The sequence below is a fragment of the Eublepharis macularius genome, chromosome 7 (genome assembly GCF_028583425.1).
Source record: "Eublepharis macularius isolate TG4126 chromosome 7, MPM_Emac_v1.0, whole genome shotgun sequence".
NCBI lineage: Eukaryota > Metazoa > Chordata > Lepidosauria > Squamata > Eublepharidae > Eublepharis > Eublepharis macularius.
Window position 1 is genome coordinate 82949389 of NC_072796.1, and position 17371 is coordinate 82966759.

Below are 17371 nucleotides of genomic sequence, written 5' to 3' on the forward strand. Positions count from 1 at the left end.
ACTCAATTTGCAACCTCAAAGAAAGTTAGATACTTGGGTATACAGATATCAGCAAGATGCAGCTCTCTTTACAAAGATAACTATCTTAGACTATTTAAGGAAATATACAGAGACTTGGACATGTGGAATAAAACTCACCTATCTTTTTTGGGCAGAATAGCCACTGTAAAGATGAATGTACTGCCAAAACTACTCTTTCTATTTCAACATCTACCCATCCTGACATCGTCTAAAATCCTCGATGAACTAGATCAAAAAATAAAGAAGTTTATTTGGCTACACAAAAAAGCAAGAATTAGATATAAACTCCTCCAAGACAGAATTGAAAACGGAGGCCTTGCACTACCAAATTGGCCATTATATTATCAGGTGTCATGCCTGGTATGGATGAAAGAATGGATAACTCTGGCAGACGAAAGAACGCTAACTCTTGAAGGACATGACCTCCCCTCAGGATGGCACTCTCATTTATGGACATATACAAATAAAACACCGAAAACCTTTACGGAACACTGGATCAGAAAATGCCTAATAAGAATATGGAAGATAAAAAGACCGTCTCTATACACTGAGATCCCACCATGGTTCTCTCCTCAGGAAGCCATATCCAAGGATGCACTACAATATAAAACTACACTCACATACAGAGATCTCCTTATAAATGCAGAGACACTAAAGTCATCAAGTCAACTAAAGCTGGAAGGACACAACCTGAACTGGTGGCAATATACCCAGATTCAATCGAGGTTCAACTCTGACAAAAAAAATTGGGGATCCACAAAGATCTAAACCAATTTGATAAAATTCTCCTGTCTAGCAATCAAAAGCTTTTAAGTAAAATCTACAAATATCTGCTGAACTATAAAATGGCGGACGAACAAGTCAAGGACTGCATGATTAAATGGGCACAGAATATAGGGTACCAGATCTCACTAGATAGATGGCAAGGGGTATGGAGAGATATTAAAAATTTTAAATCAACTGCATTTAGAGAAAACCATTATAAAATGTATTATCGATGGTATATCTCTCCAGCTAAACTAGCAGAAATGTATGCTTGTTCTGATAGATGTTGGAAATGTGGTGTAGAAAGAGGTACCTTCTTCCATTCTTGGTGGACATGTAAAAAAGCTAAGGATTTCTGGAATATGGTCTCACTGTTCATAAAGAAAATGCTAGATTTACATATTACCCTAGATCCCACGATATTTTTACTGTCTATGTTTGATAGTAACTTTCCAAAGGAACAAAAATACTTATTGCAACATATTATTACCGCTGCAAGATTGATATATGCACAGGTCTGGAAACAAAAAAAGTGTACCTGATGAGAAAAAATTAATAGAGAAGCTGTTATATTGTATAGAAATGGACAGACTTACCTCAATTATGAATTTAGAAAATAACAAAACCTTTATAGACAGATGGAAAGATGTATATGACAGGCTGAACCTGACAACCAAGTATACCGTATCATGAAACTTACATTAGTTATTAAATCGGATGTATAATCAAGTTATACAAGAATATTACTTTGCAGTATTATTGCACCACTCCTTCGTGTAAATAATTGGAAATTTTCAATAAAAAAAGAAAAGAAAAAAGTGTAAATTAATATGTTCAACACCTGGAATATTCAATAAATAATACAATAAGGTATGGGTTTCAGAAATTTGAAAACAAGCATAGATCTGAATAAAGGTATGAAACACTGCAGAAACAAAACAAGTAATTTTACATGAACATCTTAAATGATGCAGAAACTCCCAGTAGAATCATATCTACCCCAACAGATACTATTCAGTAGTGCAGTGTAGTGTTCCTGTCCCTTTACCAAAGCATCTCTCTGGACCAATTCTTACAGCACAAGCCTACTGCTTGAGTAAAAAGCCCTCCTGAAAAATTCAGTTTTGGTCTCCAAATTGAGTATAAAGACAAGCCACAGGTGCATCTTGCTAATGCTCATTAATTTCTCAGAGCAAAGTTATAACCTGGCACTTGTTTGCAATTAAAAACCAATAGACCTACAATGTTTTCAGCTACACTGAATTCTAGTTAATGCTGCTAACATTTAAAAGGCAAAATTCTTATATTTTATTTATTTATTTATTTGTGTCATTTATAGTCTACCTTTCTCACTGAGACTCAAGGCGGATTACATAGGTACATTTCGCACTCAGTTTTTAGAGCGCATTTGTACCTGTTCCACATCCCATGTTTGCAAGGTTTTCACACTTTGTCCGCTGTATCCCCGATTTTTCCCCCTGCGGACATACCGCGATGTTTTTTTAAGTTCGCTGCCGACTGGCAGCTGGCCCGCATTTTGCTAATGTGAACACTTTTGCCCCCTTTTTGCTTCTCTCCCCGCCTCTCCTTTTCCCTGGGAGCTGATTGGTTTGTGCAGAATTAACCACTCCCACCCTCCTCAGCTCTCTGAACTCCTTGTCCACCATTTTTTTTAGTAAAGCGAGCTGAGGGTCATAAGGCTGCTTCTTCGTTGGTTTCCTTCCTCCCAGTATGCATGCTCTTTTATTTTTTTTCAAAGCCAGGAATGATTCCTAAGCTTGCTGCTAATTCCCTGCTAGCTTTAAAAGCAAGGAAAGTGTTAAATAGCTGCTTTCTCCTTCCTCCCTTAGGGTATGCACACACATTCTTTTTTTTTTTAAAGACAAGAATGGGTTGCAACATTGTAATGTTCCTGCACTTTCTTCCTGGCTTTAAAAGCCAGGAAAGGATTAAATGGCTGCTTTTCCCTCCCTCCCAGGCATGTTTCAGACTTTGCCAAAGAGGGGGAAAAAAACCAAGCATTTTGCACAGCCCTTTGGAAACAAGCCTCTGCTTCCTGGGAGGAGATGAATCGGCAGCATTTTAACCCTTTCCTGGCTTGATTTAAAAAAATGAGAGTGGTGCATGTTTTCTCCCAGAACTCTGCCACCAATTGCCTCTCCAGTGGGCAGGGGACAGCCCAATCAGCAAAAAGGGGGGAACGGTTCCAACATTGCAACGTTACTACGCATGCTCAATTTTTTTTTAAAAAGTGTGATGTGAATTGCAAGGCCCCAAAAGCCCAAAATTGCACGGAGGTTTTGAAATGAAGCACAGACACCAAATCGAAATTGCAGTGGACAGTGTGAAATGAATAGGCGCAATGCCGAAGCCACTGCGATCGGGGCGAATGCTCATAAATGGCGGTTTAAACCGTAAGTGCAAAAAGGGCCAAAGTATGCAGTGTAGTGTAGTGTACAGTGTAGTGTACAGTTCCTGTCCCTTTACCAAAGCATCTCTCTGGACCAATTCTTACAGCACATATCAAGGAAATGTCCTTGATACTGATTGTATTTCTATTCAGTATCAAAGACATTTCCATAAACAATGCCATAGGATAAATAAATACAAGTTTACAAAGACATACCGTTAGCACAGATCCAATACAGAGTTGAAGAAATGCTGAAACAAAACATAATCAATTCTAGGATTGACATTAGACAACATGAAGCACAGGTAGTATATAGGAGTACATATTTAAAGCAACAGATAATATGTAAGGCAACACAGTGGTGACGTCTATGGTCCCTAACTCATTAGTAAAGCATCTGTGGGTAGGTGAGTGGGTGGGTGGAGGTCAAGAAGGAAAACACGGTAAGTCATGGGCCAAACCCAAGGAAGCAACGAAGGGAGCCCAAAAAGTCAGCAGTAAACAGCTTGTATGCTCAGGGCAGGGCTCAATAGAAGAACTGGCAGAAACTGTGTGCCTCCACAGAGATAAACAGTAAAGGTACGATGCCCACAGAAGACCCTTCACTCATCTAAAATATCCAGCTAATGTCATGTACTTAAAGGTCCTCTGCCACCGAGCAATACCATCCATACATGTTATCAGTCCATCACAATTACACAATCAAAATTATGTCTCAATTACAAAACAAGAACTAAAAGTAGATAACTCAAGCAGGTGAGCTCAACTGGGCATTCCATGTCTCACATATACACGCAGCACATTATTAAAGAATCCATCATTTAGAAGACACTATAGAAAGCATTTGTATTGCTTTACAGATGAGGCACAATAATGTGGTGAGATTGTAATCCCAAAAGCAATCCGAATTTACACTGTAGTAATTACTGCATCGTCAGTCTGCTTGCAGGAGTTTAGAAGTCAGCCATCCTATGGGATGGATCCAGTAATCTGCCAGTGGAAGGTGCTGACAGATGTGGATGTTTCTCTTCTTCTATCTGACATTGCCCTCCTTGCATCAGCAAAGCTGAGTTTGTGGAAGAGGGAAGAGGGATGATCTTTCTCCCCTCCCTCTCTGCTCAGTGCAGCCCTCCAGCTTGTGTGGGTATTAGTTCACATGGGTCCTGTGACCCTGGGAATCAACTTGCTCAGGGTCAAAAAGGAGGGGGGGAGAGGAACAAGGGAAACATCCATGATCCTTGAGCATACTGATCTCTGGATGCAATCCCATCAAAAATTCATTTTCTTATGATGGAAGAGGTTTTTTTAAAATGTATCCTAAGATATAAAAGGCAAACTGTGTTGCCGATGACTTCATCCCCATGCAGGCACAGTACGTGGGGCTAAGAAGCGGGAGCAGAATGGTTTGCCTCCCTGCTGCCTCCTCAGGGCCTCCAGAGGCCCAGAAAGGCCCAGTGTGGCTGTGGGAAGGCCCGGCACCACTCAGGGCTTCCAGAGGCCTGTAAAGTCCTGGCCTAGCAACGGGAAGACCCAATGCCACAGTACAATATAATACTTGTCTCAGTTAACTGAAAAACAACATTAGGTCCAAAAGCTTCTCATTTGCAAACATACTCCAAGGGTAAAAACTCTTTCCCCCCAAATATTATTGGTTTGTTGATGTTATAGGAAAGGAGAAAATTACCCAGCATGGTGGCGACCCTACTCAGCTGAGGAAAGAAGACAAGGCATTTGCCTGTCTTATTATTCCTCCATCATCTTTGAAGATTCTTCCAGAGCTGCTGTTCTCCCCCCTCCCCCTTGAGGAATCTCTGCATACTTTCTATAGAATGTCATGTGTGTTCATTATGTTTAATACCCAGTCTCCTTCATGCCATCTCATTGATAATACACTGAGTTGTGCAACCAATCTAAAAAGCCAGCCATGGAAAGACAGGGGAAGACAAAAAAGGGATAGTGGGGTACAGACAACAAAAGAGCACAGAGCAGAGGCACACATAAACAAACAGAGCAGGTATCTGATGAAGTTTTGACTCTTGAAATCTCATACCCAGAAAATCTTGTTGGTTTGTATGGTGCTACAGGACTTGAATCTTGCTGTTCTACTACAGACCAACACAGCTACCCACCTGAAAATAAGCAGAGCAGGGATCTCTCAAGAAACTTGCCATGTTGCTGGCCCATCAAACCGGCCCACAAGTTGACAGTTACACTGCTACTGTTCCAGTTGCTTTTGGGGCAATTGGAATGAAACTGTCACCAAACCCATCCTGCTGCTTGCTCACAGCTAGTGCTATATAGCTCCTGTCCAGAGCCAAACAGTCTGTACAGGCAGGGCAAGGGAGCAGGCAGACTGGAGCTGTGATGCCAGGCAAGTATATCCACAGATCCCAGTGGCCCATCCGCTGACATACCACTATTGTCTATTGGCCACACCTACATCTTAGTTAACTTAATCACAAAGGAACTTTAAAAGGAGTTTTGTGGTCTGACAGTGCTCAGCCCATAAACTCCTTGGAGTTCTCATGATCTTGCTTACTTTTGTGATATTTTTCTCACTCTTCCTTTATGACATTGATCCCCAACGTGGTGCCCTGTGGGGAGATGCCATGGTACCTGCTGATGTATTTCCTGCATTTACTTGCTTCTTGAGTCTCAGGGATAAACTGAATGGAAGAAAACAAGGAGCTCTGCGTTACATCCTACCAGCTGCCTGGCAAGTAAAGCACTTAGTTGTTCCATAGAAGGCTTAACACAGCTGTGTTACTTCAGCTTGGCTGTAGACACATCTCTGGCTTTGGAAACCTCTTCCTTTTGGTGCACAGGGGTAAAGCTCTCCTCTTTCTTTGGAAACTGAAATCAAACAGTGTTTCTTCCCCAACACAATAGCAAATCTTGCTTTCCTCACCTCCTTGGTGCAGGAGCCTCTTTAGAAGAGCCCAAAAGACATTGTTGTCGCCTCTGCAGGCAAAATCCATTTGGAAGCAATTGCCTCTGTTGTGGGACATTTGGCTTGGAACTTCCCAACATTTTGTGAACCTCCAATACTTGGTGATTGCTGCCCTGGCAGCCATTTTGTGGTAGCATCCACTATCAAAATTTCAAAACTGCCTGCAGTCTCAGCAAGGTTGGGGATCTCTGATCTATAGGAGCTCAGTTTGACATAGGTATCCCCCCCCCGCCTCCCCACATTTTATCCTCATAACAATATGTTAGGTTAGGCTGAGAGAAAAAAAGACTGGTCCAAGGTCACCCAGTGAGTTTCATGGGGAAGGGGGGATTTGAACTCTAGTCTCTACGGTGGTAGTCTGACAGTCAAACAACTATGTAGGAACAACTGATAGCAGCTGAAGAAGCAAGTGGGTAAACAGATTGTGAGCAGTGACAAGTGAGGGAGGCTTATGTGGTAGGTAGGTAACGTGGTAGGTTGCTACTAGGAGTTGGCTGAGGTAATTGTTTGTGTATCATTACTGTACATACAATACAGACATATTTTTTGGAATGCTTCCTCTGCCTCAGAACACTTACATGCCCAACACTGCCACATGCAATACAAACACATTTTTAAAATAATTAAAGGGGAGGAATCAGAGAAAAAAATGAATAATATTGCCGGGCATGATCTGGCAACCAGCAGGAGATCAAGGGGGGAACATGGGGGGCTGCCATCATTGATAGTGTTACGTCACTTATGGGAAAACCCAGAAATTATGTCATGACTCTTTAGGAATCGCCAGAAACTCTATGGTAAACCCTAGTGTTTCTGGCAATTCCTAGAGAGGAGTGATGTTACTTTCAAGGTTCTCCCTGGAAGTGATGTCATGCTGTTGGCCAAATAGCCATTATTTTATATTTTATTTTTTCCCACTGCCACATGGAGTTGTAGCAGAAAACAGGAGCCAGGGCTGAGGATCCTCAGTCCCCAGCAGAGGCCTGGCAACCCTGTTCTACTTCTCAAGACTGCTGCTACCCTGCTGTCCAGCAACCAACCCTGAAGTTAAAAATGCAGCAAGACTGACCAAAACAGAGTAAGCACAGCCCAGCTTCTACAGATGAATTTCAAATAAAGTTGCAGGTAGAAAGCACATGTGCACGGAATTTTGCCTGTTTTCGTGTTTTGTACATATGTATCATCTTTGACTTGTTAGGTACACATGGCCAATGAGAACAAAGCAATGATTCCATATATAGGAAAACTTGTATCATTCTATATCAGGCCTAATTTATCTTAATTATGAACACATTATCAAATCTTTCTTGAAAGCAATTGGACTGATAGAGAAAATAAAGTTTAAAATCATGTAGAGAGAGCCAGCATGGCCCAAAAGAAGTAAAGAAAATCAATATACTCTATAGTGAGAGTCACTATTTTAGAGGTTAATTATGCATGAATTGATGCTAGAATAACATAAAAATAAGGTATTTACTTCAAGGACAGTACTATAAATAATGGAGGTACAGAATGATCTCAGGCACAGTAGGAGACAAAAAATGTACTTTAATATCTATTTTTGAAGAAAATACGGTATTTAATTGCTCTTATAAAATTAAACAAGAAAAACCCTTTTCAGTCTTGGGACTTTCTACTACAAACATAGCAGTTTTAAAACTAAAGAGACGACTCCTCATTTTTATTTCCATTCAAACTGCAGAGCCAGTTTGCTGTACTGGTTAACAGCGTCAGAACTTTAATCTGAAGAAACAGGTTTGATTCCTCACTCCTCCACTTGAAGCCAGCTGGGTGACCTTGGGTCAGTCACAGCTTCTTGGAGCTCTCTGCCCCACCCACCTCACAGAGTTATTGTTGTGAGGATAATAATAACACACTTTGTAAACCACTCTGAGTGCGTGTTAAGTTGTCCTGAAGGGCGGTATATAAATCAAATATTATTATTACTTTATGTAACCTGCAGTGAAATCCTAAGAAGAGTTACTCCAGTCTAAGCCCATTGAAATCAATGGGCTTAGACTGGAGTAACTCAGCTTAGTATTTCACTGTTAATGTATCCAAACAACCATTAGATGTTTATAAGGTTTAACCTGCTCTTTCAGTTTAAAAAAAAACCCCAAAGCCATTTATAAAAATTAAAAATACAAGCAATAATAACAATCTTATATAATTATTTTATTGCCATTTGTTAGATGTTATGTAGAGCTAGCAGAAACCATTTCAGTTTCATTGCACTGAAAGAAACCCAGAGCTTTAAATTTTTTATTACTCCTGTTCTTCATTTCATTTTTTGTTTTAACTGGAAACATATTTTTGACATGGTGGGAGGAACTTCATCTCCATCCCAGTCAGCAGTTGTCTCTTTCCGGGAAGTACAAGCAAAATATTCCCTGAAGGAATTTTGCCTATCTCACCTGTCATGCAGCACATGTGCATAAGTGCCTATGTATAAGGCGAATTTCACGAATAGGCCACCATGCACACATGAGTGGACACTGGATGTGCCATAATCTCCCTTGTGCATAGCTATTGTTAGATAGCTAATGCACAGCTCTGACATGTACTTGAGAACTATAAATCTTTTGGATTCAGACTCTGAGCTAATTGCCTGAGTTAATCATTCCAATAAGATTGCCCCTTCCCCAGTTATAAATTGCCCATGTGTTTGGTAGCATGCATCACTGATAATGGGAATAAGTCCACAGCCAACATAATTAGCTCCAGTTGGAGTAACTCCCTGCTGTCTTCACATTATTTACTTCCAAATAGGAAAATAAATCCATGGATTGCTCTATGGGCAATCTATAAATAGCAAGTACTTATTTCAAATCAATTTCCCTGTGATAATCAGTACCACAACCATAACATCTCATATATCCACTCTTTTTTCTTCTTGATCTAGGCATTAAAAATCTGGTGCTGAGCAGCTATTATTTTAGCTATGATGGCAATGTCCAGGCTGTACCTGGAGGCTTGCAACCATACTTAAAACAACTTTATGTTTAGAAGCAGTTGCATGCTATTCATATGGGAAAGAAGATGAGTTAATCGGGACCACTAAGGACTACTGCAGATGTTTCCTTACATGAAGGGCATTACTGTGTAGGAATAATTATTAAGAGTGTTTGTAGATCATTATGTGTAACAACAGACTCATGGCGTACCTAGTGTACACCTGTGCTCTAGGCATTAGTAGTTTAGTAGTACTTGGTATTTCTCTGAACATTTCCACCCTACATAGTAAAGTGGAACATCACGATATACTTAAACCTGTGAGGGAAGGGAATTTGGATGCTTCTCTCATGAACATGGAAACCAAGAACTGGGAGGAAGACCCTCTAAGAGGAAGTGAGAGAGCTGCTCTGTATACTGAAGCTCCCCCCACCTCCCCAATTCCTTTTCTCCTGTTTGTTTCTATTGTATTTTATTGTATTGTAAGCTGCTCTGGATCCCTTTTGGAGGGAAAACCTGTATATAAGCATACAAACAGACAGGCAAACAAAACCAATGGTAAAGGTCCATTAAACTGAACAGAACCAGATTACACCCATTGGCCTCAGTGCAGATAATGTTAAAGTCCATTGGAATCAGTGGGATTTAGATTAGTTATGACTTCCTTGTCCTATTGATTTTAAGGGCTGTGTGACTGATTTTCTGTGGATTGGGACCTCTAACTCTATGGTTCTGAGGTACTTTTGTCAGCTTGCAAATTCACCTTTCCAAATATATACTGGGGCAGATCCAAGCATCCTTCAAGTAGTCTTAATCCAACCTAAGGAGGCTTCCTCCAAATTAAGCGTCTTTTGCTCCTATGGAACAGCCGCTTGAATTGAAGGAAGGCTCTTTAGACTGGAAGAATTCTTCAAACTTCTGCCAAAATGAAACTTGGGGTTACATAAATAAATGAATGAATGAATGAATGAATGAATGAATGAATGAATGAATGAATGAATAAACAAAGCTTATTTGGTGGAGGTAGTAGGATTCACTCCATTGAGAGTTCAGATTTGCACATACATATTTCTACCTTTTTCCATTTTTGAACATTAATTATATAACAAAAGGTATGATCTGTTTGTTTAGTTTCTTGGTCCCAGTATTTTAATCACATGCATAATGTCATGGATATAGCTAGAACTATAGGAGAACAGTTGCTGGATATGACCAAGAAAGTCATTGAAGATACCTTTGCAAACAGAAACAAGTCTAGCTCGACCCCATAACTAGACAGGCCACAAAGGGCATCTAGAGGCCTAGAAAAGAACAACATTGGAGAGGGGCAGAAAACAATAAAGTTACATAGTTACATGTGTAGATTAGAAGAGCTATCTAACTCATATCAATATATACAATGTACCAAGGCCTAGAATGATGTAGGGAGTATCTGAGAATGGCAGGAATATCTAACTTCATAGAAGCTGGCAATATTATTCAAGGTTAGATGTACTGGTGGAGGGCTGAAGGATATGTAAATGTATGAGAAGCTTGTAATCACTAATTTTACACAGTCTTTGTTATGATAAAAAGTAGCAAGAATGAACCAACTATTGTTATATGTTTTAAAAAGATGTTTCAAAAATGGGTAACTTTGTTTGGTGTGTGAAGTTGTAAGATAATGTTAGCCAAGAATTTGAGTCTTTTAAGCAGGATAGACAGCTTGTTAAGAGAAGGGCCTGAAACCCTATAAATATGACAAGTTAAACTGACAGAGAGCTTCTTCTTAGAAGGGGTTCCTTGTCTGTGACTATCTTTCGGTAAGATATTTTTTAGACTCATGTAATTGCTCTCCTTAATGGACTCTATAGTTGTTATTATGGGTAGTATGATTTTTGATAATTGTTATTAAGAATATATTAAATGATCATGTTGTAATAATAAATGTTTAAAATGGAAGCAAAGATTCCATAATTGTATTACTTGTGCATAATACCCAAAAAACGAACCTAAGATGTTATCTGTGGTGTACTTTTAGCCAGGAATTAAATGATTTGATATAGGAAAACTAACTAGATGCTCAAGACTTCTTAAATGCATGCCTATATCTAAATCAGGATGGATCAGTGTCAGCCAGAACAGTAAGTTTTCAACTGAAATCAACACACTTTGGATTAGTTTTATAATCTAACTGCAGTACCTAAACTTGCTTACTGTCATATATTGCACTCAATCCCTTTTATCTGTAATGCTAAATAAAGGAGACTGAATCTCAAATCGTTTCTTAATTCTACAGAAAGCTAATTTTAAAAAATTGCACTTGCCATAAGGGCAATTTAAAATGGGAGTCCAGTCTGAGTCATCCTTGCACAGCATGATCCACCAGGTCAAGCACAGCCTGTAAAACTATTACAGTCAAGGGTTTGACTAACCTCCTGTTTTTGTAAGATGCCTGCAACTGCAAAAATGGCGGTGCTGGATTGTGCGTGTGTTAAACACTGACAGAGATTAGAGGGCTGTGCTCTGCTGTGTTAAAATGAAGCACTGATCTAAGATTTTAGAGAAGGCAGGAAATAACAACACTTTAGTCTGCTTAACCTTATAAATAATGTATTTAATTGCTGGAAGTTAATCAGAGAGCACAATTATTTTATATTTATTCTTCCACAGGGTGGATTTGATTTAAATCAAATTGAGTTAAATAACTAGGCAGGAAGACTCAATTTACTCATGGTTTTCTACTTTAACTTCTCATTGTTATTTCATTTGGAGGCATTGAGTGTCTTTGCTTGCATTTGGCATACATGCCTACCGCATCCACAAACAGGAGAACTTCACTGAATATTCCCAACCTGGGTTTCTTTTACCACCTGCCACCATTATAAGGTTTCTCATTTTGTAAGATAATGGCATGATAGTTGTCAAATCAATGAAGTCTACCCTTAGAAAGGCCCAAAGATTTCTGGAATATGCTGCTCAAACATGCTTATTTTTTTCCTACTGACTGTCCCGCCAGCATCACATTTATCTCCAGACTTCTGCTCCTAGCCCAGATCTATTATGAACCCAGAAAATCTTCTATTAATTGAACTTCTTGATATTTTGTATTTTTAGAGAGAAGTAGGGGATTTATTTATTTATTTCATTTATGAGCCCTCCTTTCTCACCAAGACTCAAACGGGACTACAAAATATAAAAAATAATGCAATCAGACAGAAAATAGGTTACAGAAGACAAGGCAGCAAAAGCAAGATATTACATACACTAAACAGTGCAATGGACTACAATCCTACACCTTTATGAAAGCAACCTCCTGCTTGACTCTGTATGCAAAGTGTTAATGTCTTTTGCTTATTTCTCACCACTCTAATTTATTTGAAAACATTTTTGCTGTTAATGAGCAAGTCATCTCTGCAGACACAAATCCACTGTTCAAGAACTGCAAAACTACGTATCTGTGATGGTATCTTCTATACCACTGCTACTCAAAGTGGTCGTCTGTGTACCAGTGTCAGTCCATGAGCCTTCAGCTGTCGGTCCATGTGGAGTTCAGGAAAGAAAGAAACAATGCCACCAAGAATGATTATCCATCAATAAAGCTGACAATATATCATGTTTCAGCTGTACATTATATATTGATAATTATGCCATACAGCTACAGTATGTACGTAACTATGTATGTATCACGTTAACCCCATCAAACAAAAGGCCCCACCTAAAGCATTTCCTGTGCATGCACAGAAAACACACTTTTTCCATCTCCCACAATCACCAGAGCATGGCCACTGAGGCTGGGCAGTGGCAAGGCGAGCTGCCCTGGGGCTGCCCAGTGAGCCGAGCCACATCAGACCCAGGCAGTACCATGCTGAGGCAAACTGCCCCATGACTGCCCAGTGCTGTGATGAGATGGAGTGAAGGGCTTTTGGTAGCAAAGGGGGTTAAAGGGCTTTTGGGGGTGACAAGAGTAACATCAAAGGGGGGCTGGGGAGAGGCAAACAACAGGGAAGCAGCCAGGGTGTTGCCCTAATGAGGAGTCTCCTTGTGAGATGGGGGAATAAGCATTCGAGGAAATACAGTGCGAGGGGGTAAGTGCAGGATCTCCACCAATATACCAGAATATTCCCTTAGAGGACTCTCGAATAAACAGATGTTCTACAGCAGTGGTGGGCAATTGTTTTGGCTCGGGGGCCACTTTGTGGGAGCGGAGGTTAGCGGAGGGCCGCACCTTTTAAAATGATTGCATTCATTAGTTAACTTTGCATTTCAGAAAAGGTATAAATTGTATCATAAAAATCAATAAATATAAATTAAATAAAATAGTGGTAGTTTTATTCAATTTATTTATTGTGCTAACTTCATATCATCTATAGCTGGAAGCACATTTAATTTTAGAATCAGTTTAATGAGACAAATGTACCCTATCACACTTCTCTACAATTTTTTTGAAATCAGGAGTGAGATTTTTTGAAATCAGGAGTGAGCAAATCTTCGGTTGCACATGGGAAGGAAATCTCGGATTTTTCTGACTGTCTTGGTGGGCCACAAAAAACTCTGTAGTGGGCCGCATGTGGCCCGCGGGCTGCAATTTGCCCACCCCTGTTCTACAGGAAACATTTCTTTATTAAAGAGAAATAATAAGGCAAACTAGGAAGGCAGTGAGGAAAGGGGAAAGCAGCTTTGGAAGAAAGGTGATATTTACCAGTCTTGGAGAGCAAAGAAGTTTCCATGGAGGGGCAGCAAAGCGATTGGCGCTTCATGGGAGAAGAGAGCTCAAGCAAACTTGAGGGTGTGTGGATGGGTACCAAGGCATACGATGCAGTGAGCACACGGTTGGCCAGCCCAATTATAGTGCAAAACGTATCCTGGCGTAAAACTGGTGTTTCTGCATCAAAATAATTGCTTAACAGCTGTCTCCAAAGGTGAAACAATAAGTTGGGAAAGGTGTGACATGACCATTGGGGTGGTATTATAGGTAAAAATATCACTTGATGACATGGTAACTATCAAATAGGGAAGCTATCAGATTTGCTGAATAGCCCTTGATTAGGCAAGTGGTGGAGGAAGGTGTTGATAGGATTAGGCAGCAAGGTGTCTCAGGAAGCCTTTGCTATCTCTGCTGCTCTCTGGGGCATGGAGGCAGCTAGTCAATCAGCCCATTTTGATTCACATTCTGGTAACTTTCCAGTCTCCAAGCGGGAGGCTGGCATCTGTTCTGCCTATCTGGGCAGTGTTTTTGTGCTGATGGCAAATTGAGGAAGGAATTTATGATATTTCATATCCATAAACTGCCCTTCTAGTGTGAGGGGTAGGTTCTGACTGCTAACAGGGGGACAGCCAACAAGAAGGGTGGCTGGGACAGCTATGGGGACAACTATCTTCACAATTTGCAACATTTTGTTCTGGGATGCCTGCTTGTACAGATCTACCATTTCATGCACAGACATGCAGCCTTTTACTTTGATATATTTATATGGGAACATCTCTGCGAGTAACGCTACACTCAGTAGGCACACTCCCATTCCAATTAATACAGTGTTAGTTCTTCTGATCTGATGTGCTACATGCTTAAGCAAATATGGTAGTAATATGGCACAAACAAGGTATCTGTCCCTGGTATACTGGAAAAAAAATTGCTGGTCCATGACATCAGATGGTTTGAGAAGCACTACTGAGTGCTGAATTCCATTGGGTAGAAAGAAAAATTAATCTATAAAATAATCTATACAGAAGTCTAAATAATCTACACAGAAGCCTCTAAAACCCCATGAAATTGGGACTCTAGTCCATCAACTGTTGAAGCTCATTTAAAAAACTTTTCTCAAACATTATGAATATATTATACTATGTTATATTTGAAATAAAGTATTTTTAGATAGGTTATTAAAATCTGAATTAAATAATAAAAATCTTGGGGTTTTATTTTTTAAAAATCACTGATCTTTATCTACCCTGTTCTTCAGTGTATTCAGTCTACACACAGTTAAGATTGTGCACTTAAAACACAAATATAAAATAAAACACAAATAACACAAAAAATGGTTATGTTCAAAGTACCATTCCAAGACCCCATCTATCTATTCTAGCAACTCTCTCTTACTCTACCAGTAGCTCTACCTACCTAAACCCTACTTTTCATGCTCCAGTTTTCCTACTTGAATTAAAGTTCCACTGAATTTGGTGCTACTTAGCTCCACTTTAAAACAGCTCTGAAAGAGTCCATCACAATGTCACCTCAATAAGCTTCTATTTTTGATCATACAGATTCTGCTTTATCCATTGCATCATTCATTATTAAAGTGCTTTTTAGAATTGCAGTCTGCTACACTGGTAGAACTCATAGCATGTCAAGGTGGCTCATGAGAACAAAACAAAAATACAGGCAACATGACGTTCCAAAGTAGGACATGAAAATTCCATGCTGTCATCCCTAAATAGTTTTATTTATTTATTTATTTATTTATTTATTTATTTATTTATTTATTTATTTATTTATTTATTTATTTATTTATTTATTTATTTATTTATAGTCTTCCTTTCTCACTGAGACCAAAGGTGGATTACAGAGTACAAGTTAAATACAATATAATTAACCAACAGGACATTCATTCAGCAAAACAGAAATATGAATAACAGTTAGGACATTCAATAAGAAAGTACAACAGGGAATGATAGGGGAAAATTTGAATCACATATTTATAGTAGGATCTTATACAGCTATACATCATGTCAAACCACACGAGTCTCTGCTTTCAGTTCTGATTAGCAGTGTATTCCAGTTTTGGAGATCCTCTCAGATCTGCAACATGAGACCTCAACTAGTTAGAGGAGCCAGCACTAACAGTGCAGTGCTCCTAACCAGAGTTACATCCCTTGAGGTTAATTGGCTTAGAAGGGTGTAACTTTGCTTAGGACTGCATTGTAAATCTAGGACCTCAAGCCTGAAGTCATGTTCTGCCATTTTGCCTTAAGCCCCTGCCTACAGAAGCCAATATTCATTTTAATTAAACTGGGTGAACCTGTATATTATTAATCTTACCTAACAGCCGCTTGGTTCACATATATGTACACACCCATGTATCTTTCATTTCTTTTCCCTTCCTACACTTTTGCCAGAAGTACACTTATTGGCATCCTCTGCCTGAACAATTCACACCTATAACAGCTTGACCTAATTAAAAAAAAAACCCAATCACGCAGATTTAAAATCCCAAGTAATCAGATATCCCTAGTTGCAGAAACAAAAAAGAGGAAACCAGCAGCCTGGATAGTAAAAAGTTCTACTTTGTTTATTGGGACTCATTGCTCAGAGTGCACAGGATTGCTCCTCACTCTTCATTACGCTGCATCGCTCCCTGGACCAGGAGCAGAGTTAAAAATCAGATAGCAATATTTATTTATTTATGTCATTTATTTTAATAATAATAAATATGCAATAAATAATAAATACGCAATAAATAATAAATACACAGTAACATTATTAATGTACTAGCAGGAAAGTGCGTGCTACCTTCGGGTAGGAGGAACCATACTGTACATCACACCACTGCTATGCTTGATAACATGTTAACACAAGTGAGCAACCTCTCCTAATGGTTTCAGATCTTCTGGATTTACAGGGTCACAGTTCTGCAAATCCAGATTTCCGCAGATTTCCATAAATCTCTTCGGGCTCTATATTCCTCAGAGAAGGAATGAAAATAATAAGACACTTTCCCTTAAAAAAAGGCGCTGCCCCGAGCACAGAAGCTCCACGCAGGACATTATCCCTTAGCTGAAAAGGAGAAGACGCCGCGAGGCGGGGGATTTGGGGCATGCGAGAGGTCCGTCTCCTGAGGAAATCCTGAACTGTCCACACGAAGCCGCCGCACGAAGCAGCTCGGCACCCTCTGGCTTTTGCCCACGCGCGTTCAGACGCTCGCTTGCCCAGGAGGGCCGAAGCGGAGGACTCACGGCTCCCCTCTAAGCAGCGTTACCTGGTATTGGCGGAAGCCGGCCAGCTGCTGGGCGGTCACGTACTGGATGTGCCACATGGCGGGCGCGGGGCTCCCTCTCGCACCTTCCGCGCGCGTTGCCCGGCGTCTGTTGCTGGCCCGCGCCGCCCCGGACACTTCAAGCCGAGTAGGCGGAGAGCGCGCGGGACGAGGAGGCGGGATAGGCGTCGCTCGCACCTCTCGCTGGCTGACGGGCGCCAGAGCCGCGCGGAGTTCGTGCGGCTGCCGGCCCCGCGACAGCCGTGTTCTCCGGGGGTGGCGGCGGGGGCCCTGGTGGGTTGGTGACGCTCGGGGGACTCG

General features: G+C 40.4%; 1 protein-coding gene across 2 annotated transcripts in view; it reads right to left on the reverse strand.

Annotated features, from left to right (window-relative positions):
- The window catches only part of LOC129333394 (ethanolaminephosphotransferase 1-like), a 63572-nt gene extending 46403 nt beyond the window's left edge, over positions 1-17169 (reverse strand). For both annotated transcript variants that reach the window (XM_054985016.1, XM_054985015.1), the window contains exon 1: positions 17054-17169. In XM_054985016.1, the coding sequence (XP_054840991.1) occupies positions 17054-17110 (57 nt within the window). In that variant the 5' untranslated portion in view covers positions 17111-17169. The remainder of the gene's footprint in view (positions 1-17053) is intronic.
- Positions 17170-17371: the final 202 nt, after the last annotated feature.